Source organism: Falco punctatus (genome assembly GCF_963210335.1).
Source record: "Falco punctatus genome assembly, chromosome: 1".
Lineage (NCBI taxonomy): Eukaryota > Metazoa > Chordata > Aves > Falconiformes > Falconidae > Falco > Falco punctatus.
In genome coordinates, this window is record NC_137580.1 from 14,980,165 (window position 1) to 15,004,635 (window position 24,471).

Sequence of the window (24,471 nt, forward strand, 5' to 3'; positions counted from 1 at the left end):
TGGCACAAAACAGATTACTTTTTTTTGTGTGTGTGTGTGATACCCATGCTTACGCAGAAGACATTATCACACTAAAAGCTAATTAATGCCACTTTCTTGATAAGAAAAGGATGAAATGCAGCATTTGTTAGAACAGAGACAGTTCGAAAAACTGTGGAGTATAAAATATTGTGGGGCAAATATTTAATTCCAAATAGAAACAAAATACATTCTTTGACTTACCAGATGCGCGGCCTTTTCATTGCATCTGTAGTCTAGGAAATGCTATGTATCATTTCTGGAGTGAGTTAATATAACAGTAGCCATAAGTTTCTTGAGAAAATGATTGTGTGGTGACTGGTAAAAACAATATTCAGTGGCTGATTCTGTGACTGTTTTTATTCTATTTTGACTTTTCAATGGATATTATAAGTGGCATGAACTCTAGAGATACTCCCATGGAGAATATTAGAGCATGTTGCACTCACAGATGTTTGGAATCAGGTCAGGCATCCAAAGACTTTCTATTAAGATGGAGAGTATGTAGCAGCATTTTTTTTTTCAAAAGCATTCATTTTTCTTTGTTAAGAATGCTCTTTATTGAGCATTTTTCCCCTTACCATTTTGAAGATGACAAGAAGGTTTCGGACTGCTCACGCTGATTTCGGTGCAGAATTGGAGATAAATTTCAGTCACGTAAAAATTAAAGAAATCAAAGAACTAAGGGCATTTCAGATATTGCTGTGCCATTTTAAATTTGCAATTAAAGTATATTCTAAACTGAAATTAAATACTCATCATCAACACTTCTCATGATTTTCTGAAAATATTGTTAGTGGTGAATCCAGAGTCCATTAAACTTTCTATTAGTGTTTATGATTTACTTTTTTGGTTGGCATTTGTCTGATGAGTATTTATTTGGCGAATAATTAATAATTTCATTCAGATGTTGGAGTCTTGCACTTCATGGTTTTACTACTTCTCCCATCTCCTTCAAAGGCTGCTGAAATTACATCTTGACTGTCAAAGGATTGGGTGCTTGTGAAAAGGGAAGTTGGCATTAATCCAGATGCTTAATTGAAATTATTATGGAGTGGCCAATACAAAAATAATTTACATTTTTCCATAGCACCATAGATTGGTGACATTCCCCAAGGCAGATAGGAAATGGCTCACTTTGTCCCTGAGAATATTCTGGAAATTATTTTTACATGTTAAGGATGAATGAAGTCATAGGATTTACATTCTGCTCCTTTGACACTACGAAAGTGTTGTGGAAGTGCAGGGATGAAAGGGGACTTCACAGGGCTAGTAGGAAAAGGTTGGGGACAAACAAGCACTGACATGGTGACGCCAAGATGCTCTGTCTCACTACCTAGTCATTTTCCTGCTTGGCAGGGAGAGCACCAAACCTCCCTCCCAGCCCCAGTTTTCCTGACAGCAGAAGCAGGTTTGATTCTTGTGATGGACTCGGAACAACAGGCTTTGCTGGCTGCCCTCATGTAAGCTGCAATGATGAGCATTGCGGGGCAGCCTGGTAGGTACATCACCTGTGGTTGCTATCCCTTTCCTCTTCCTTTACTTTTCTTTTTACCACCTTTATATCTCCCTTCCTCCTTCCCAGTCTTCTGCCAAATGACCAGCCTGCCCCTAGTTAGTTTTCCGTGTTGATTCCAGTCTTGCTAAATCATAACCAGATTTGATAGCGCTTGTACTGTTCCCTCAGTATTATCAGCAGTACTTGGCTCTACCAGTGCGGTCACCCTAATGTGCTGGCTATGCATTTTTTCCCTCCCTGGAGGTCCTTCATCCTGCCCTTTAGCTGCTTGTGGAGTTCACCTGTTTCTCGCATGACTCTCCCTTAACCATGCTGAAAGCCCAGTCAGCCCTCACAACACTGTAACTTTTGTCAGTGTCTCTCCTAGTTACGGGCTGTGTCCAGCAATCTTTCAGGTCCTGCTTAGTAGTGTCTCATGTCCTATTCAGTTAACTTACTCCCATGCCAGCACTGAGTGAGTTGGCTGCGTTTACCTGCAGCCGTGCCAGAGGTGTGACTTGTGGCAGGGTCATGTATACCTTGATGATCCCTGATGAGTGCTGGTCTAAACTATTCTTTAAAAAAGTTCCAGGTCTAGAGACTTCTCTAGTTTTACTCCAATGTTTATTCCATTTTTTTCACCTGATATCCTTCCTAAGTCTCCTTTTCTGCAAGTTAACCTGGGAACACATTGGGAACTTTTTTACGGTAGTCATGGAGTAAAACCCAATCGTTTTCCTTCATAGTAGTATTTTCACTGTTACCCTTTCAAAGTGGTGTTTTACATCTGTGTTTTTCCTTATTCAGTTGGATTATACTGAGTTTAGACCAACTGTCTTTTATGTCAAAATTATTTTAATCCTGCTTTCTGAAAGCATTGACATTTTCTCTTGGATTTATGTCATTCCACATGTATGTTAGTGTGGTGGAGTTATTGGTAAGTCACTTCATAAATTGCTACTGAAAATTAGATCATACAGGAAACTTGGCTGTAGTTTCCTATATGATGCTTGAAATGTCATCTTAGCTGAACAGGTATTTTTCAGGGTAGTTTTGCAACCAGGATGTTGTTTTCTCATTATTCCCGTGGTTTATTTGTTAAGACCAGGTTGCTTCTTCCGCAGCACTTTTAAAGTTGCTACTGTGTTTGCTCTTCTACCATGCTCTGGGACCTTGCTGCCTCTCCTTTCAGTTTGCTTTGCTGAGTGCCTGAACTACTCTGAAGCAAAGCCCCTTTTGACTTGAATGCGATTAAATCCTCAGTTTTGTAATGTAGGAATACATACAATTGTTCTTAAGAAACCTTTACTCTCCTTAACGTACGTTTCCCCCCCCCCCCCCTTTGTTAGATGATTTGCTATAATTAAGATTTTTTTTTTCCTTTCTGAAGGTTATTAAAATCTGCTGTTGTCTTACAGTCAATTGCTGGTTTGTTTTAACTCTTTCCAGTTAAATAATGGTTTTATAGCTTCCTTCCTCTCTGCTTTCTGAAATACATATAAAGAACTCCTATTCTTTAGAGTCGTCTTTGCCTCTTGCCAAATAAAATGTTTTTTCACCTTAGTCTTTCTAACTTTGTCCCTAAGTACTTGTGTATTTTATTTTTACTCCATCATGTTTCTCTTTGTATAGGATTTCTGGTACAATTATATTCACCTTACTGTATGTTTCCTGTAATTCCCCAAGGCAATATAAACTTGCTTTTTTTATTTTGATATGGCCTCTTTTATTTCCTGCTACAGTTTTAGCACACTTCTATTCCTTTGGGTATCTTCAGAGGAAAGATGCTACATAGTTTGGGGTTTTTTTTGTTTTGTTCATGGGTTTTTTGCAGGTTGTTGTCGTTGTCATGTCCCCCCCCGCCCCCTTCCCCCCAAAAAACTGTTGTTCTTATGGCATTAGGTATCTTGGCAGTCCTGGCTTCTCAAAAATCCTTTTGCATTCTTTCTTAGTTTTACTAGGTTGTCAGAATCAAATTCAAAATGGCACTTCTCTGAAGAGCAGAATTATTCTCAGCTTATATCAGGAACATGAGAAACTGTTTCTCTGTGGGTTTTTAAAAGAAATACCTCAGTGAAGTCACCATTTTATTCTTTCTTCTTGATATTCTTGGCGGGGGGGGCAAGGAAAAAGAGGGAGAGAGGTTTCCCAGTTGTGGTTTCCCAAGTTAAAAGAAGTTTGTTAAGGTTCAAAGACATATACACAAAAGGTTAAAGGTAGAATTTAAATAATCTGTGCAAATATGTAGATATACTTATGTATACTTATTACCTCTTGTGATGAAGTATTTCAGTGCATGAGTATTTATTTCACAGGTTAAGTGCTCACTTAACACTGTTCATGAATAGGTTACTATTACATTTTGTTCAGTGACTCTGTATTTAATATACACTAGTTCACTTTGCTATGAAGATGATGGTATTAATTTTTCTGAGCTTTTCTTTGGTCCTCTGCACACAGGTTTTTAAGAGTTCATAAATTGTAATCTATCTTCATAGTAATCTGAAGGAGCAATCAGTTTACTCACTGTTGTAAAGTAAAAAAATAAATAAATCCAGTAGTTTTGGATGTAAGATGCATTCAAGATCTGTTCAGTAAGAGTTCAAGGCATTATATAGTATTTGATATGTTCAGATCCTTTTAAGTTCACTGACGACACAAGCTACTAAACACATCTGCCAATACAGTGTAGAAGATAAAATTGGTGACCACTTCTGAAAAATTAGGCTGCCAACAGCATGTTAAACATTTCAGATGCAGAGACAGAGGCACAGGTAAAACAGAACTTCTCAGGAGCAACATTTGACTATGTTAATTGGAGAACCTAGATTCTTTTTTTCCTTGTGCAAATTGATCAATTTAATAAAACGTTTTCCAATTTTAGAAACAAGCAGAACAATTGTTGCTGTACCTCATTGCCCAGCTTTCACTTTTCCTCTGCATGGCATGAGGCTGGGTGGCAGTCATATACTTACTGGGATATGGGAACGCGAACACAGAACTGCAACTGCTTCAGGCATATCTCTATGTTCTGGTGATTTCCTGACACCAAATGTTTGTTTTATTTATTTGTTTATTTTTGAATGTTACATACAGTCTTCTGAAATTGTTTTGTGAGTTACATATGAGCTTGTGTGTGTTAATCTATAAAACAAACATGACTGTTTTCTATACTATAGAAAAAAAAGTAAAAAGCCAGTTCTGGGTGCATTCCTGCCACCTCTGAGTGAATATGTCTGAAAAGTTCTGTTACCACTAGTTGCCTTTTCCAGACAGCTTTGTGGTCTCACATGCATCAACATAACTCACTAGAGAATTTTCATTCTGTTATTTCATCAATGGGAAATGTTTGGAATTTGCATTGTAAAACTGTCACCAGTTTGGTTTTTCTGGTTGTTAATAACACCACTGTTTCTTGGAGAGGACAGTGCTGACAATAATCCAGCAGTTCATTCTTGACTGAACACTGAAGCTGTTGTTAGCTGTTGGATTCTTTGCTTTTCAGTGGCATCCTTTTGCTTAGCGATGAGCTTTGCCATGCACAAAGAAAATTGGCATTATGCTATGTGCTTTCCTGAGCAGCCTTTTCGTCTTGTCAAGAGTTTTATGTGGCCAGTGATTTCAAAGCGTGGACTGGAAGTGATTATCTGCTCATACAAGAACCAGACTTATGTTCTGGTGTGTCATGCTGTTCAGCTCTTGTGTATTGGATTTGCTAAGGGAAGATCTTTGTTTGGAGGAGTTATCCACATTTTTCTTCCACTTCAGATGGGGAAAAGCTGATTTGCTGCTGTTCTTGAAACTCTGTTTCTTTTCCTGTTCATTACGCTTATGGCTTTGTAGTATTTTTCTCTTTATAGTGGAATGTATTTCATAAGAATAAACTTGCTGGAAAGCCAGGACTATTAAATAGCTTTTTAGAAAGCAATTGTTACTAAACTCCACTGTCTTAATTTAAATACCTTTTTTAAAAAAATGAAAGACTTTGTTTGCATTGTTTGCTTATATCAATTTAATTTTGAGGTCAGCAGTTTCACGGCAAGTGAAGCAATGCAAACAATCTTTCAAAGCAGAGCGCAGCATAGCGGATAGGTCATAGGATGCATTTTTAGCTGTCTGTCCTTTAGATTAGTCATAAACTTCCACTGAACAGGAAATAACCTTTGACTAGAAGGGAGGACTCACTGATCCTGCTATTATAGTCTCTGTAAGCCAAGGCTACTGCCTGTAAAAGAGCTAGGAAGTGCATAGCACAGGAGTTTGCCTGTATCGTGGCTTGTGGGGCAATGGACCAATGGTCTAGGAAATTCCTTCTGGAACAATTTGAGAAAGTAGCCAGTCTTACTGAACCCTGGGGATTGTTTTCTGGAACACCTAAGAGGAAGGTGATTTGTTTTGTTTCAGGTGCCTCCTGGCATCTCAGAAATGTACAAAATAGATTGTCTGAAAGACAGATCTGTCTGTCCGCCTGACACTTGTTACTGGATGCCTTCCTCCACAGCAAGTGAATCCAGAGGAGTGGATGTCACTTCTTTTTTACAGCTTCTGCACACATGCAAAGATGCACGAGTATTAATGTGCTATGAGACCCCCTTAAAAATCCTTTAGTCTATAGACTCCATTCCCCAAACCCAAAAACCTCAAACATCCATGTTTGTAATCCCAATATGTGGCTGAGGGCATTTCATTATTTGTGTTTGTAAAGCTACAAGGAAAGCTCTAGAGCATCCAGAGTCTTTTACCAGAAGAAAACTTGCATTTGAAAACAAATGAGTTTTGGGTATGGTTGCGCTGACTGCAATCAGTGCTCCAGTTATATACAAAACTAGTACTGAGAAGTGGTTAGGGAGATACACCACTCTGTCTGCAGGGCATACTGGCAGGAGAGTTGACTGTGCCATTAGTTGGGAGCACGTTCAAGTAACTGTAAGAGCAAATCACGTTCTCATGGGAAAAGAAAGGATAGAGGTTAAGGCTTTGCAAGTAACATCTAATGTCTTCAGTAGTGGAATTGAATCTGCACAATTACATAATACAGGATTTCAGACATAAATCTTAATGCTTGAGAAATTTCAGTAACAAATCACTATGTGAATCAGGAAACCTTCTTGTAGGAATACCCAATTTGTATATATTTTTCTCTCCCTCAACATCGGAAGTATCTGAATCAGCTTTTTTTTATTAGGCTGAATGTTGCAATTTCATGGGAAAAACACAGAAGAGCTATAGCCTCTGTAAGCAGAAGTGCAGCTGTAGGTAATAAATTTCTTTATTAGAAAGTGAATCTGTTTATTCAACAGCAATGTTAGCTACTTTGTTATTGAATCACTGCTAGGTATGTCTTCCTTTCTGCATTCTTTGTTGCACTCAGTAGGGCAAAACTTCCTTCTCAGATCTAGTTTCATTGACACTTGCTGGTTTTCATGAGCTCTGCCTTACTGACTGGCAGCCTCTGTCTCTGCTTTGTTGAGAGGAGAAACAATCATGCCCCTGTCTACAAATAAGTCTTTTGAGTCAGTGCACTGGGAAACATACAACCTGCTTTTCTGTTTGGCATCTAATTTGCATTCCAGTTCCTGGGATGAGAATTAGGAACTCAGCACTCCTGTGTTGCTATGCAGTCTGCAGCAAGGTGTATATTTATGGCTTCTTGTTCTTCTTTCTCAGTGAACCTGTCTTGTATGGGAGGATGCTTAGATTCGAAATGGAGCAGAGTCAGTGTACATATTTACCTTGTCTCTAGAGCTGTTGATGAGCAATGTGTAAATTCCGGTTCTTCCAGTAAAGGCTGAGGTCTAAGGACATTTTATGGATGAAAGTTGGGAGGCCACTGCTGCATTTGTCTAATAAGCAAAACAAATTTTGATTAACTTAGGTTGGTCTAGCCTTTTTAGCCACAGGGGCTGGACTGAGCTTCTGGGACAGCTCTTTGTGGGTTGATACTGCTTTACAGCCCATGCAAGCAGCCTTCCTCCTTTGCAAGACAAGCCTGGTTGTACCTGCAAGGGGAGCCGAAACTTAGGAGAGACTACTCCTGCCTACCGCAGGAAAGTGAGAAAGCATGAGAAGTATTGAATGCTGGTGGATGGTGTTGTGTGTCAGGTTACAGTGCATAGGGCAGAGGTGTTTGGGGAAGCAGTTTCTCCCTAACAGCTATGCTCAGGTCTTCTCTGAGAAGGGAAGAAGTAACAGGCTACATGGAGTCATCTTGTGGACTGGCACTGACTGGTAAATAACCTGTTGGATGTTGTTGACTTAACTGGTGAAGTAGCAAATGGCTGTAAATGCACTTGCTAATGGCTTTAGTCTGTGCCTTTGGGGGCTGCTCTAGGAAATGCTGGTTTGGGCTCCTTAACCTATGATCTGTTACTTATTTAAAGAACATTGAGCTGGAAAAGTCAGGATTGTCACCATTTTGTAAACTATTTTGCCTGAGCAGGTGGTGTTTTGTAAAGGCATCTGAAATTAGGAGGTATACACAAAGCTGAAAGTCTGCTTTATAAAGATGTTGCAAATGTTGGATACAGTGATCTCTGAGACAATGGTGGCAATAATGATTTTATTGCTGCTGTTGCCAGGTTTATGGTGAAGTTAAGTAAATTCTTTGACCTTTCCATAGGTGCAGCAAATAGAACAGGATTAGCATAAGCAAATTCAGACTGTCTGCCTGAGATGTGTGCATATGAGGTTAAACATTTTTTAAAGCATTCCTGAGACTTTGACATTTGTAAAGCTGGTTAAGATAACTGCTACCTGAGACATGACCTCTTTACATGGATTCCAGTATGATGTACAGTTGTCATAATTTGCCTGCCAGATTTTAAAATTGAGTATATGTTCCTTTCAGTTAGGTTTGGGTTGATCAGAGATATGAAGAAAAGAAAGATATTCCACCCCCCTCCCCCCCTTAAATAGTACATTTCTGTCGTCATAATCTGCCAGGATTAAAGGAGTAGAGGGATGAAAATTAGGAGTTGAGACAGAAGTTGAAAGAGGGAGGAACATGCCATTTCATATTAATGAATACTTAAGTTAAATGCATAGTATAACTTTTCTTGGAAATTTCACATTTTAATATGGACTTAGTTCTTAAGGAAGATGCAAATGATAATGACAAATATATTCAAGCAATCCTTATCTTATTTACTGGGAGAAATTTAGGTTTTTTGTCCACTGATCTGTTAACCATGTTTGGTTTTTTTAAAAAAAAAAAAGGAAAGGAAAAAGTGTTTTGAGTTCCTAAACTGTAAATAAACTAACTTAGAATGAATACCTGTGTAAATAATGTTTTTGTTATATAAATGACTACACAACTTTTTGTAGCTTCTTATGATAAGCACTGGAGAACAGTGCAAACGTCTCCCTATTTAATCCAGAATTGTGCATGTTTCAATTGTGAACTTCATTTTTATTTCTGACAGTCAGATTAACAGCTCTGTAATTCGGTTAAATTTACCAGTTGTGTCTTGGTTGATAGTTTCTGTTTATATGCATATAAGCTGACATACTTGCTCACTTCAGTGATTCAGAAATACTCCTCTTATATTCTTATATATGGGCCTGGTATGAAGCTCTATGAGAATGACCAAAAATCTACAAAGAAATCTGCAAAATCCTGCTTCATGAAGAAATACCCAAGAGTCTCATTGTTTAATCCGGACACAGAAAGCAAAACGGGTGACAAATCATAAATACCTTTATGGCATCTGTTAACAAAGTTTAAGCTGTGTAAAATGAGAAACGTCTTTTTTTGGAAGGAAGGGAGGCTTGTTTTTCTTTTAATGAAAGAGTTACTGGCTTATCATACCATTGGCAGCAGCGGAATCTGTTTGTTGGCAGTCACTGAGGGAACATCTCGTTTTGATTTAAAGATTATTTTCTGCTTCAAACAAATTCCTGTAGTGGTTCCCATGGTTAATGTTGCACAGGAGTGTAGCAGACCAAGTGATTTGCAGTCAGCCCTGCTGGTTTATAAACCACAGCCGCCTTTGTTGTGGTGGGTGTTGGTGGTTTTTCTTTCGGTTACATCAAGGTGCTATGCTTTTCTGGGGCTTGGACTTCGTGTTCAACATACATTCACTGCCTGTTGTTCTTAAGTTTCACTTCTTTTTGTGTAAAATTTCAAATGACTAATAAGCAACCTGTCGTTAGAAACTTATTTTTAAACTTCTGACCATTTAAATGCTCAGTTGCTACCTTTAAATGCTTTTAAATTATTCCACTAACCTTGGTGCTCTTCCAGGCAGATAGTGTCATCCTTTCATGAGTTTTGCTCTGAGGAGGCCTCATAGCTTTCTCCCTTGCTTTGTCAGTATAGAAGAAACTGGCAGAAACAACTTAAACTTCTTAAAAGTTTTCCAGTATAGGACTATTCTGTGATTTCCATGAGCAGTTCTCCACTCTGACTTGTGAGAATCATCGAGGTCTGCAAGGAGAGATCCTTCAGTCCTCAGGTGCTTCTGCTGTGTCCCAGGAAACTGTTTCAGTTATGAGTTGAAATTACTGTTTCCTTTCAGCCCCTGAGAATTTCCAAGGAAAGTCTTGGAGGCCTGACAAAACGTGAAAAACCTGAGTATCCTAAAGACTGCCGTGGAGGTTCTTGGTAACGGCTTGAGTAGTTACGATATAGTGCATAGGCTGACAGGTGGGCTAAATCCTAGAACCACAGTTCAGCTCCTGGTTTGGGCATTTGATTGCCCTGTCTCTCATTTGGTGGGAGCTGAGTCACCTCAGGGAACAAATAGTTCTCCAGCCACCAAGAGCATTCCCAAATCTTTGTGATGAAGCCTGCAGGATCTCTCTTAGCAGGTCTGGGGACATGGCAGCAGTTACACTGTTGTCCTTCCCTCACCTTCCAGCTAAACATAAGGGTATTCTGTGTCATGGTTAGCCTGGTCCACTTCTGGAAGACAAAATTGTGAGGTTTCCTTTTTGTTTTGCTCTCACCAAGGGTGCACCGAAGAGTGCTTTAAGTGCTTTTGGCAAAAGCAGGAAATGGATGCAGAAAAAAAAAGTTTGGGCCATGAGAACAAGTGCTCTGAAGTTAGGAAGTTTCTGTTGTGTGGATGACTGTGCAACATGCAGTTTGGCCCAGGCTTGCCAGATATTTGGGTTTCAAATTGGCTCCATAGGTTAGTATGCTGCCATGTCTGTTTAAAAGCCTTGGTTGCTCTGGTTACAGTTGGCAGGATGACTCCCAAATTAATCCCTGCATGGCTCCAGGGGTGGGTGGGGGTAGACAGTGATGTTCAGGTTTGTATTGTGCCAGATCTCTAATACATCCCTCTTGTGTTCTATGATAAGAGCTTTTCAGAAGTGTCCCAGCAGGCTGTTTTAAGCCTGCAATGTTTTCTCTGACACCTTTCACCTTTGAAAGGCAGAGAGGGGGGTGGGGTGGGGTGGGTGTGGGTAAAGGGAGAGAAGGCCTTCTGCTGTTGTGTCTAAGGTGGGCTTCCAGGGAGCCCTGCCTGGACTCCTGGCAGCTCAGCCCTGTGGCTGTGCTAAGCCCAGTCCTGGACAAGTTTTACTCTGTGGGTCTGCTTTAGGACTGAGACCGAAAGGACCCTGCTGCTCCTCCACATCTCCAATGTTCTCGCTATCTTTTCTGTGCTGCTGTTGCTTTCCAGAAGTTCCAACCTTTGCTGAATTGTCAAACATTTTTAAAATTGAAGTCTTGTTTGCACCAGCCTCAAACGAAACCCTAACTCCACTCAATCTCTGGTGATATTTCATGTGAACTAAAAAACGTATTTGCTGGCCAGATCTAATATGCTGCAGTTTTCTGTCTTATACTGGCATATCGTGTACTTTTTCTTTCTCTTTAATATGGGTATGAGGCCATTTATTGTAAGTACACTGGTGAATGCTCACCCAGTGAGCTAAAATTCTTGTTTCTTGTTTTAATGACTTAAGTTAACTTTGTTTTCTTAATGTACTTAATATTTTGATATAAATATATCAATGCCTAATGGCTTTAACTGTATGTTAAAAGATTATTATTTGCTACTCATTAGTCTATTCTGCAGTTGTTTCTAGTTGCAGAAATTTTTGTGTCCCCAAATGAAAATAATTTGTCATGTCTCTCATTCTGGTGTTCAGTCATCGAGACTGTCAGTCTGATCTGCGAGACTGGCACAAGTAAAGCAGTTGTAATTTGGCTGCAGCCTGTACACTTCTGAAATTTCTGCAGATTTCCTGGCAGTGGATTTAAATAAGGGCTATAATATTTGAAAACTTGAATAAACTCATAGATGTGATTTTTTTTTTATTTATTATTATTATTATTATTTTTCAGTTAGGACTCCTAATTTGCTTCTCCTTTATTTTACTTTGGAGCTTGCTTGCTCTTCTCTTGTTATTGCTGATGATAAAGTGACTTAGTCTGGCTGCAGAAACCTAACTGGTGTATTTTTTTTTTTCTTTAGGCACTCAGTGTTACTGAAACGCTGATCAAACCTTTGGAAAGATTTAGGAAAGAGCAGCTAGGAGCTGTAAAGGTTTGTTCCTCATTGCCTTTATGATAGTTTGTTCTATTTCTCTACTTGGATTGGATTGCATTGCAGTGATGACATGTAATTGACAGAAAGATACTGTTGTTTACATTTAATGTATTCATGCTTTTTTTTCCCTACTTTAAGAACTTGCTTCAGAAACAAATGGAAAGTATGTTTCAAGAAGAGAAGAATGTGTCCTTTCCCTTGCTGCTTTCTTCTCCCTCTCTTTATCTCTTGTGTCTGGAATAGGAGCAATCCTGCTAACAGTCTGCCCCCTTCCTAATGGGTAACCCTGTTGTGCTTTGTATTTGTTTGCAGTTGCACAATCAAAGGCTGAAAAATATTCACTACCCAAAGGAGCTTGCTCATCCACATTGCTTTTAACTGTATTTTTACAACCTGTAAAGTGAAAATTTCCTTTATTTTAATTTTTGTTTTGAATAGATAACTCAATGCATCTGTATGAATGGAAAAAAATAGGGATGGAGAAGCTGGAGACAAGATCTCGTTCAAAGTGGTTTTGATTTTTTTTGTGAAAGTGTTAAATTTTTTTAAGATTGTCACTATGTTGTGTATATTCTGAAAAAAGGCAAAGTAAGCTGCAAGTATCAGGGACAAGTTTGACCTTTTTCTACCTGTTTACCTTTCTTCTTCCAGTAAGAAATTTTAATGCTTATTTAAAAAAAAAAAAAAAAAAGACATCCCCCCAGCTATTTAACAGAGCTTTCTGTTCCAGTACTCAATTCATACTTTTTTAAACTACTACTCTACAGATGTTTTATTTTATCATTTCATGACTTCAGCAGCAGTGATATTTAATCACTAACATTTCAGTTATGAGTTCTATGCATTTTCACTTTATCAGGAATGATTGTCATGTTCTGAATAAGATTTCAGTGTTCATGAGTGAAAAATGCTCTGTTGATCATAAATCATTACAGTTCAATAGTACAATGAGCTTTGTGTAATTTTATGGGCTTCTGAGAAGTATATCATATGTCCCAACCAACATACAATAAGAACTTGGTCTGTAATATAGGGAGGCCTTCCAAGGGAAAAGAGAATTTGTTCTCAATGTAACCTATTGTCATGGGCACAGCTGTAATGAATAGATTATTTCAATAGTATTTTTGGTGTTAAAGAACTTTGCCTGTTTGGGGGCGAGAACTCCTAATGCTTTAAATTATCTCATGATCTTCACTCATTTCCTGGTCAGAATCCTGCCTGCCATGTTTCCAACAGGACAAGTTACATGCACGCAGTCTACATCTCACAAGTTGTTTGGATGGATATTTCTTTCCATGCATCCCTGCATACTGTTTCTGTGAAGCTGAAGCTCTTACTTGTGATTTAGCCTTTCTTTTTTTTTTTTTCCAGAATACTCAGTGATCTTAAATAGAACAGTCTTGCATAATTGTATAACATTTAAATTAAAATCCTCTAAAGTATTTAACTCTTCGAATATTCTTAGTTAAGTATTTATTCGATATAATCAATGTACTGACACTGAAAATATAATACTGTTTAGCTCTGAAAACCAAGTTGTAGGCTTTAGTAGTGAAATATATCTGGAACATTGTGTAGTATTTGCTTTAGGAAAAATGTACAGTGTACCATTACAAAATACAGGTTGAACCTGCTGCCTCAGATTTTTCCTGTATCTTACATCCCCTGCTGATGAAATGGTCTGAGTTAGGCTTAAGAAGATAAAAGTTTAGTTCCATAGTGCTGGAAGCTGAGACCCTTATTGAATTACTCCTTAGTAAAAAGTGTTGCTGCTGTAATTCCAAATTACATGTGCAAAGTTTTTGGCTTTGCCTATTTAGAAGTCAGTAGTGCTCTTTTTTTCTGGCAGCACTCAAATGTTGACCAGATCAATAGAATTTGCTTGCTAATATGTTATCTGTAATCACACTAATACCATATGCATATCTTAATGTTTTTCAGTTGGTAAGGAATATTGTGGCTGCTTTTTGAAAGGAAGTTCTTAGGCTCAAAATGGAGAAAAACCTAGCATTTTTGGTAGAAGCCCTTGCTGAGAAGCAATCCTAAACAGCTTAGATACCCCCTCTTTAATAGAATGCTACCTTCAGAATCCAACCATTCAGAGAACAAAAACATGCATCACTTTCAATATAGTATTATTAAAAATGAAAGGTGTAGGTGGAAAAAAAAAAAAAAGAGTAAGTATGTCCATGGAGTCTAACCAGTATGTTGCGTAGGATACGTTTAAATGAAATTCCAAATTGACTGATAATGGAAAAATATTTTAATTGAACTGGTATCTTTCTGATGAGTAAATCTGTCAGTTCTTGACTGTGTAATTAAATACTTGATTTTACTTATTTTAGTTTGTTTTCAACTGCAGTTGCTTCAAAATAGCTTCAAAACTTGTTGGTTAATTTCATCAATGCAGCTTTCTGTCTTAACACACAGAGTTACAAAACTAGAACTGAGGAAATAAAAAGGGTTGCTTTACAATGTCTTCTACTAAATTAGATCCAAGAATTCAGACTTCATAGAAACATTTGATGGCAATCCCTCTTCCAATATATTGGTTTTCATGGTCAGAGAAATGGATTTACACTTGCAAATGATATTCATGTGTGTCTGTGAGAGTTTCTGTTTTGCTAGCATGATTTTATGTGTTATGGATATTGTTATGTATTTAATTTTTTTTCCCACCCCCGGGGGAAATAAATCTAGTAGAAGCAGGAATTCAGTACAGAGGTCTTTGTATGGCTTTAAAATAGTGGTATTTGCTTTGGATTTTGAACTGTGAAATTGTAGGAACTTTCCCTTGTTGATTATAGAAAGTTCTTTTTTTCAGAAACTGGTTATTTCCCTTTAAGTTCTCTATTAAAAAACAAGATAATGTGGATGATCCCTGAAAGTAATGAAAAATGCAATAAATCAAGAAAAGGTTGTTTGTTTGGCTTTTTGTAACTTAGAAGATGTAAGCATTTGCGTGATAAGCTTCACCATATTGATGCAATAGGAATTAATGTCAAGTTAGCCTTTATAATTAATTTAAAAAATGTTTCCTTAGTTATTGGAGCTATGATAATTTGTTTCTCTTTGTTTCTGATTAGTTAGAATTTTAGAAGAAGAAAGAAGGAGGCTTTTCTTACATTTTTATGCAAAGTGAATGTTATTTTGTTTCTGTGCCTAGGAGGAAAAAAAGAAGTTTGATAAAGAGACAGAGAAGAACTACAGTTTGTTAGAAAAGCATTTGAATTTATCAGCTAAGAAGAAAGAGCTACAGTTACAAGAGGTATTGTTGGCTCTTCTTTTATGTAAGCTGAAGGTTTTTAAATAGGTAAATATATTTTATAAAAATGCAAAAATAGCATTCATAGTAGTAGGAGAAAAATTCCTGTCAACTGGAAAAGTTGGTGAGGAAATCGGTGTTTGCTGAACTTGGTGGTGTACCTCTACCATTTTCTGAATTGAGGGCTTTACTTGGTGTGTGTATGAAGCACTGAACATCATGTTAATTTTTTTACTTAAGAGAACAGCAAAGTGCAAGTGTATTGTAAAAAAACCCTCTGTATTTCTTATGAGGCTTTATCATATATGTAATTTGCATTGCATTTTATGTATTGACTAAGTGGTCCTGTGTTAATGCTTTATGCAAAGTACAGCAAGACTTATGTTCCTGAAGGAAGTGGTTTTGTGCTTCCCCTCCATTTTATTTTTCCTTCCCCCCCCCCCAAGTAATGCTACAGAAAAATTTGTTGACTATTTGTAACTTCAAAACAGATCTGTTTTGCATGGCATTCCTGCTGTCCCTGTGGGTTTATTATCATCATCTTTATTTGTAATAGCTTTTATTTCTGGAACAACAGCAAATAGTGTGTCAGAAGAAAGCAGAGAAATCTTGCAGAGACCAGCTGTACGCAGAAGGATTTTTTTTTCCAGAGAAATGTATTTATGTCAGTATTATTAATACTTAGTCTATTAATGCCTCATATCATTAAACACTTAATGTTTCCCCCGAGATAGCTCTTCTCTGTGCCCTCTACCCCACCCCAAATAATCTATGCCATTTTTCATAAAAACTAGCTAATGTAATTGGGAAGTTCATGGGAACTTATGAGAATGTAAGAACTGTAGTTTTGTTTCATCAGTTTGTCAAACTTAAGTTCTCGAGTTTCAGTAGGATGTTACTACTCCATCCTGCATTTGCAAAATAGGCCCTTATATGCATAAATGAGTGTCTTGTGGGGCGTTAAGTTGTGCCAGTGAAGTTACTGGGCATTGCTCATGTGCCAGGACCTGTACTTTTATCAAATTGATCAGGTGCCAAAGAACTTGATGTAGAAGAAATGAAAAAGTATTAATTATGATCTCTTGATGATATCAAGAACATATTTCAAAGTCTGAAATGAGACCTAGTCTCAGTGGGTAAATACTGTATCAAATATATCACGAATATATCCAAAAGCTGTATCAAATATAGTTTGAAGTTTTAAAGCATATGTGACGACTAGAATGAGCAAATAGATTTGTTTTAAATGTCCTTCAAAGCTTCATGAAGGAAAATTCTGAAATTCTTCAGTCAGTTTTTTTCATTTATGCATTTAATTTTGGAGTATAAATGTATAAGCAATTAAAAAAAAGGGCTTGCAGCATGTTGTCAGAGTGCTAAATAGGAAAAACTTTCTTGCATAAGGTTAGAAAATGGGTGTATATAATTGCACAGGAGCTTCCTAATTTAGTATTATACATGGCTAGTTGTGTCAGTTCTTAATTGGAGTAAATAAAAGATGTAGCTATAAATTTGACAAAAAATCAATTAAAAATATGTCACATTGTGAGTCTTACGTTAACATAGCCTTTGACTTAGTGGAGGGGTGGAGGTATATTCTTGAAATTTCACTGAGGCACAGTGTCATATTTCTTTGGTGAGCAAACTTGCTGCATGCATGGAGAGGCTCATGCCTCAAAAAACTGAGGAGAGATGTGGTAATTTATTTACAGGGGAATTGAGAGGAATGAAGAAAATGACTGTGTTGGGTATTGTATTCTTGGGGAGGGCAACTGAAACAATAAACAACTGAAAAACAAGAAAGAGAGAAACAGGCTTATGTGGGTCTGTGGCGTATATAGGGCAGTCTTACTATCAATTAGCCAGATGACCTAGTAAAACTACTTCATAGTCTTTTTCTATGGTGTTGTGGCACCCTTCGGTACTTCTATGTATCATCAGAGGCTTTGCTGACAACTCAATTCCTGTGTTGCATGGTTTATATGATGCATCAAAATGGCTTGGCTTCTTGAAACACGTTTTCTTAGATGTGCCTATTAGTGCCGTTTTATTTTAACGGCATTTGTTGTTCTACCCCTTTAACTGCTGACAGATTTCTAGCACAGAGCAGCAAAGCAAAGCATGTCTTCAGGTAAAACTGTCTTAAAGCTCATTTGACTTACCTCCTCTTAAAGCATAGCAGTCACTGTTCTGCCTGAAGGATATAGACTCAGTATTTAAGAGGGAGTCTATAACAATAAGCCTAGTGTTTTTAACTAACCCTTTCTCTATTTCCTTTTGCAGTTGAGTGTAGAAGCATTTGATATTATCACATGGGCAAAGACTAGGTGTTAACCACTTTATAGAGTATCCCTTTGTAGCCTTTCTTTAATATATTTTAATAAAGGTGTCCTTTAGCTAGTTCTTGAAGTTTTATATTTTAATGAGGGCATGTACACCTTAAATAATAACTTAGTGAAATAATACATATATGCTAGAAAGTTAGAGATTTATGTAGAGATGAATGGCAGCTGAAATATAACTGTTCACATCAATATGGTGTTGGCATTTCAGCAATGCTGAGCTAAAAATCAGACGCAGCTACTAAGGCTGTGTTTTTAGATATGTGATGCTCTGGAAACTTGTGAAGTGTCTTACCAATAAGTGAACTTTTTTTAATTGCTTTTCTTGTCAGCTAGAGCCAGCATAGGTATGGGATGGGTACAATAGCATTCTGGCTATTTACGGCAGTTATTTGGGTTATAGAGTAAAGCTTTCAGTACCGGCAATGTGATTTTCAACAATAACGTTTTCTTCCTTAGATTGACTGGGGAGATGATTTCCACCTTTTCTAATGGAAGATGCTGCTAGCCTCCTTTCTCTGTTTGGGCAGGCACCTTTTCAGCACTATTTAAGCAGCGCACAAGTACCTGATCTGATGTATTTGGTTTGGATTCCATAGAAAAGAAATTTGAAGAGATGTCATTGGAATGTTTCTTAAAATTTAGCCTAGTGATTCAAAACAACATATGTTATATAGTAAAAGGGATTTGCTGCTGACATTTAGAAGTAACTGAATGAGCTGTGTTGTAAAGGAAGAAATCCCAGTCTGGAGAAAATTCTCTTATTGCTTGCCACTTGTATGCTGTACATGTGCTGCCTGCAAAATGTCTTTGAAACTTCATTAGCTGTATTCTGTGTGCAGGCGGATAACCAAGTGGAGCAAAATAGAAAACACTTCTATGAGCTGTCCCTCGAGTATGTATGCAAGTTGCAAGAGATACAGGAGCGGAAGAAATTTGAGTGTGTGGAACCTGTAAGTACCAGTGATTTCAGCCTACACTGTCATACATAAGGGATGGAGAAAGAGTGCAGCTGGACAAAAGCCAAGGAGCTCTGTTTTCTGGGAAAATGTATGTGATTGTGTGACTTAAGAGAATTCACGCACTCTTGTGTTAAACAGATACACTTAACTAGACATCCTAAAGCTAACCTCAGTAACTACTGTTGATTTGGATCCATTGATGTTGAGTTTCAGAAAATGTGTGAAACTTTGCTGCACTGCAAAAACATTTGATTTGTGGTGTGAGTTAGAGGATTCGAGAATATGGTGTTGGCGTCAGACTTTTTGCATTTTTTTGTTTAACCACTGAAAATGTTATTCCTGACTAATGTAAGGAATTAAATTTTCAATATGAAGGTTGCACTTAAAGGCCTGTTAGTGACGAAGTGCAGCTATAAATTAGAGGACACTGCTGACTAAAAAGCTCATTATCAGGTAGTAGGATATATTTGATTTCAAGTGCAGTTGAATCTGTGCAGAAATCAATTGGTTCCGATGAATTTCAGTGAAAATCATACATACGCTGACTGGACTTACTTAAATCTCTAAGCATATTCTAAAATTTTCTGAAGTGTGAATTCACCTCATAGTATAAATGCAATTTTATGAAACAACAGGAGAACAGTAAATGTAATACTGAGATAAAAAGAAGATGGACTGTAGAAGTGACTTCCATTTATTCACACTCTGAAGTCTGTATTTTTTCGACCAAGTCTGTCCTTTTATTCAAATACAGTTATTTGGGACTTTTTTCATTATTACATTAATATGACCCTAATCGAAGTAGCTGGTCATTATGGAGTTAGAGAGCTGTATATTTTAGTTTATGCCTGTATGAAAAAATTTCTAAAATCCTTAAGCGGGAATAAATGACTTCAAATATATTAGCATTATTCAAGGAATGGGAAAATACTGTGAAAAATGTTTGGGATTTTTGTTGTTGTTTGGTTTGGTTTTGGATTTTTTTTTTAATTTTCTAGTATTTAATATTTTTTTTTTTAAAATACCTAAATAGTTTTGGATTCGGTTCTTGTGTTTCAAACCATGTGAAGTTTCCTCACAGTCAGACTGGAGTAATGACTGTTCAAACCCTGCTTTTGAAACATGTCCCTTTCTCTTTTCTGAAAGCTCCCTCTAGATGGGGCTGAAATTTATATTGACCAATTTGTATGTGAAGTTTATGCTAGGGTAGTAAACCCAAATTATTTAGTACCAAATTCTCATTCCCTTTCCCCTTCATAATACTTCGAATTTGTGAGTTTTTTGCATTTCTGAAAATGGCTTATTTGCCTATGACTTCAAACTTTATTAATAAATACATTCTTAGGTTTGTTCTCTTTAATAACGAGATTTGTTCTTTCCTGTATCACTTGCTTCTTTCCGACATCCTGAACCAAAAAGGGAAGGAGAGGTAGGCAGTGTTGCACCTCACCCTGTTTCCAGCACAGTATAACTTACTTCTTTAAAGTGAAACACTGAAGTCAGAAACTGCAACATGGATCAATTGCTGGTTCTGATAGAAGGTCAGATGTGCATACAAAAAGTACTGATGGGTAAAGATGCTGAAGGGAAAGCTTCCTTCTTTGAACAAACCAGCTTACTCTGATATGAAAGTCATCTCAATGTGGTCTTTAGCAGGGAGGGGAATGACCAGGAAAATGGTGACTAAAAGACAGAATGATTGTTACTTCCTTGTGCACAAATATTTGTTAGAGACATCATTGCTATCAGAGCAGCTGTAGGAAAACATTATATAGGAAAGTTTGGGAGACAGGAAATATACATTGCCTATGGTCAAATTTAACGTAGAGATCAGTCGTGAAATTCCAGAGACAGGACTACCCAAAAATGTCTACATACATAACTGATCATTTGGATGTAAATAGTTATTAATAAAATGTAGGCATTAGTGGAAATTTGTTTAAAAACAATCATTTTTTCATCTCTGATCTTTCTGGAAAAGGCCACATGCAGCAATTGTATTCCAATAAATGGAGTTTTTCATTCTAACAAGTCTTTTGTTTGTATTACAGGTGCTGTCGTTTTTTCAGGGTCTGTTCACTTTCTATCATCAGGGATATGAGCTTGCTAAAGACTTCAATCACTACAAAATGGCCCTGCAGATAAATATACAAAATGTAAGTTGAGTTTTATATCTATGCCTTTTCTGAGTAAAATCGCACCCTGAAATTGCTGTATATGTAGCATCTGTATTGCCAATACTTCGTCGGTGTTAGTGCGTTGCCTGTGAACTGTGGGGATATAGTGCCATCTCCTGGCGAACTAACCGCATCGCTGAACAAGTCTTCCATTCCAGCGAGAAGTTTGTCATTTCTGATACTCCAAAAAACAAACACCAAGCAAAATGGCCCTCGCTCCTTTTCGCAGTTTTTTACAGAGACTTAACACAAGGATTGTCATGAGAGAGTTAAAAAATGAATGAACAATGGAGAATTCAGAGAATGGGTAATGAAATGCTAAGGTTCTCAGTGGTTTAGGTGTATTTGAAATTGAGTGTGGTGGTCATGTCTGAGGGTCATTGCTTGACAGGGCTACATTAACCATAATTAAGAAAAGGAAAGAAAACCTGCTGGGCTTATAAGTGTGCTTTTTTTTTTTTTTTTTTTAATTAATCTGTCGGCAATGTGACTTGGAGTTTCTGTTCATCTTGAAGCAGCCCTTTCATGCAATGACATCTCTGATAGTTTGGGGTGCAGAACTGCTTCAGGAGATGTGTCGTTAGCACCCATGGCATATTTGACAAAAATCATGTGTTTCTTCAAGAGCAGGCTAACCAGGGCCTACCACTAGTTAGTGTACCGTCACACCAAATTGCCCAGTGTGGTCTGGTCAGGACTGGGACAGCAGTAGGCAAGGTGACAGGCTGAAGCTATGGGACTGACAGAGTCACTAGTCAGATGGTCTGTTTGCTTCCTTGAGATTTGTTGAAGATTAAAACTTGCTCCGAGGAACTTTGATGTGCCAGAGGCCTGTTGGTAGGGAACAAATGTGTGCCTTACTGCGAACAAGCAATTCATGATGGGTGCCATCTGTTTTCTTGACCTCTAAGGGCATCTGGAATTAAGATACAGAAACTACTTCTTGGAGGTTGCAGTCTATTTTTAGAAATGGCTTAACTAGCATGCAGTAGCAGGAGGTGGGAAGCAGAAGAGAGGATTATGGTTGTTGTAATACATAGGGACGTGATTCATGTGTCATGATACCATTCCTTTAATTTTTTTCCCATATGTTTAAATCTCAAGTTTCCTCTTGAGCTTTTGTTTGGTTTGGGTAGAGGAACTTGATAGTGGTAACTTCATAAGCAGACTTTCATGGCAGAAGTCAGTGTTCTGGAGAAGATTTCAGGACAGTCTTGCAGCTCCTGTGTGCTGAGCTTAACAGAGTGAGAAAACAGCATGGAGCTGCAGTAGGTAGAGGGGAGGTGATACAAGATGAGCAAGAAATGAGACATGAGAGGGAAGCTGTGGTACAGTTTTGAAGAGCTGGATTTCAGATTACAAATGGAAAAGAGCCAGTGGAATGGTCTAAAGAACTGATGAGCAATAAGAAAGCAAATTAATCTCAACAGCTGCATTTTCAATTGACTCAATGGTATTACAGTGTGCCCTGCATTACTGGTCAACTTTTATGAATAGATAGAACAAAACACCTAGATTTCAAAAAACTGTAGAGAGAAAGGAGGCAAGAGGTTAACTATCGTGATGTAAGAGGAAAGTAGAAGGAAGCATCTGAAAAGATCATGAGAGGACATGACACATTCTCCACTAGGGTGAAGATGAACAAAACATCTCAAAGGAAAAACGAACTAGGGCTTGGCTGTTGTACAGCTGAGCTGCTGGCAGAACACTGGATTGACATGTTAAAAGTTAAAGGGTACAAGATTCAGTACAGAGAACCTAGCTGGATATGCAGTGATTTGCCATTATAGCAGTAATAATTGCATTCCCTTTCATTGAGGTTGTATTTACTTTGAGAATAATGCTGTGACTTTCCACATTGCTCCAGACCCTGCCTTCCTGTTATTCCCACTGCAAAATGAAAAAAAGGGGAAAACGCCCCAAACACAGCCTTGTAGGCCAAGCTCCTCCAGTAGGCTGATTCTTCCAACATTCTTACTCTCTTGTAAAATTCCTGCATCTCCAACCAGATTCACCTGCACTCCCAGAACTTTTCTCTTGTTATCTCGGTTCTATGCCCAACCCCATACAAGGTTCGTTGCAGCCTAAAGCATGCTCTCCTGCCCTGCAATCAAACCTGGCTTTCCTTAGGGAGAGGAGGCATAGCCATGCTGGTGCGGCAGCTGTGGTCAACCCCTGGTTAAGCTCAGCTTTGTCACAGCACAAAGGGAAATAGAAATTTTCTTGAGGTTTCTGGAGCCTGTGGTGCTCCATCCCACCATTCCCAGGGTGTATTTCACACACTCAGATTTGTGATCACTGCACAGCTAAGGAAGATCCTGACAGGATCGTTTAAAGCATCTAACCTTGGAGTGATCAGTGCTCAGACAAGAAGGTTTGAGCAGTCTGTCACTATCAATTTTTTTGCCTTTGCCTCGAGTACAGAGTATATTTTTTAATGCAGCTTTTCTAGGAGATTATGAAGAGGAGCTTATAAAATTGTTTGGAACCTTGGAAATGAGTTTGTCAGGATCTAACTCCATAATTTACAAACTGATGTGACCTGAAAATGAGATGATGGATATGGGGTGGGGGGGTGGCTCAGGGCAGTTGTTTTGCCTGGACGTAAGGCAGCAGTGTTTTTAATCATCACCTAAAGAATATCTTCCTATTTCCTTTATAAAATGTTTGGGTATGGGTAACAGCTTGTATGGGCTGCGTTTGTGCCCATGAATAAACTCCTTCCAAGAATAAATCTGGAATTTGCATGTACAGATGGCCAGTCAGGAGCATAGTGTTAACTGTATATGTACAAGAATGAATACTTGCTTATATTCATGGTATATTTCTCAGTGTATGCAAATGGCTGCTTGTGCTAGGGGAAAAAAAACCCATAAAGTAGGTAAAGCAGCATTTTCAGAAGCTCATCCGTTTTCACAAAAATAAAGGTGCTTTTTGAAAGCCCCAAGACACATAAGCATGCATCTGGAATAATACGCTTTCCTCAAAACACATGCACCAACTGGGGAAAATACCAGCCAGGAATTTAAATACAAAGTTTCAGTTTGTGCAACTTGGCCAAGTGGGTATGTGGAGAAAACTAGGTATTAGCAGGATTATTGTGGTTTTGTTATTTGCTCATTGGCCAATTGCCAATGTTTTTCAGACCAAACCGAAGAGTTTCTTGTCAGGTGTGAGCTGCTCTGTTTTGTGTCGTCCTATTGTGTAATTTGTGGATGGTATGGTTACTTTCTGACTGTTTTTACTAATATTCTAATAATTATTTCTCTTGTGGCTGCTTGCAAACTTTGAAATGAGTGACATTCAGGAATAATAATAAACTGGACTTTGGTTTTTTTGGGGGTGGGTTTTGGGTTTTTTCTGCATGATTTTTTTCTCAGTAACTACAGAAAATAATCTCCTTCCTGACAACTAGTAAGAATCTCATGAATTCAGTGAACATCTGTAGTAATATTTTTCTAAGGAAACTTGAATATTCAAATCCAAAGTAGTTTTGTACTCAATATTTCACCTCTTTCTGAAGAGGGTAGTGGATTGTTTTAGAAATCTACTCTGGCAATCTTTGTGCTTTCCACACTTATAACAGTGAATACCTAAACCATGCTTTTAATTTTGAAGAATATCAGAACTTGAAGTAATCATGTATTGAAATTGTGCACTGACTATTCTAAAATGGCCTGAATAATTCTCTCATTTTATAAATAATTATT

The 24,471-nt window shown here is 37.8% G+C and overlaps 1 protein-coding gene across 5 annotated transcripts in view; it reads left to right on the forward strand.

The window, feature by feature from the left end:
* The window catches only part of ARHGAP10 (Rho GTPase activating protein 10), a 172,800-nt gene that overhangs the window by 46,298 nt on the left and 102,031 nt on the right, over window positions 1-24,471 (forward strand). For all 5 annotated transcript variants that reach the window (XR_013925736.1, XR_013925737.1, XR_013925738.1 and 2 more), the window contains exons 4-7: window positions 11,941-12,012; window positions 15,182-15,283; window positions 18,465-18,575; window positions 20,636-20,740. Coding sequence is in view for 2 of the 5 variants with exons in the window: in XM_080373733.1 (XP_080229859.1) it covers window positions 11,941-12,012; window positions 15,182-15,283; window positions 18,465-18,575; window positions 20,636-20,740 (390 nt within the window). In the remaining 3 variants the exon portion in view is untranslated. The remainder of the gene's footprint in view (window positions 1-11,940; window positions 12,013-15,181; window positions 15,284-18,464; window positions 18,576-20,635; window positions 20,741-24,471) is intronic.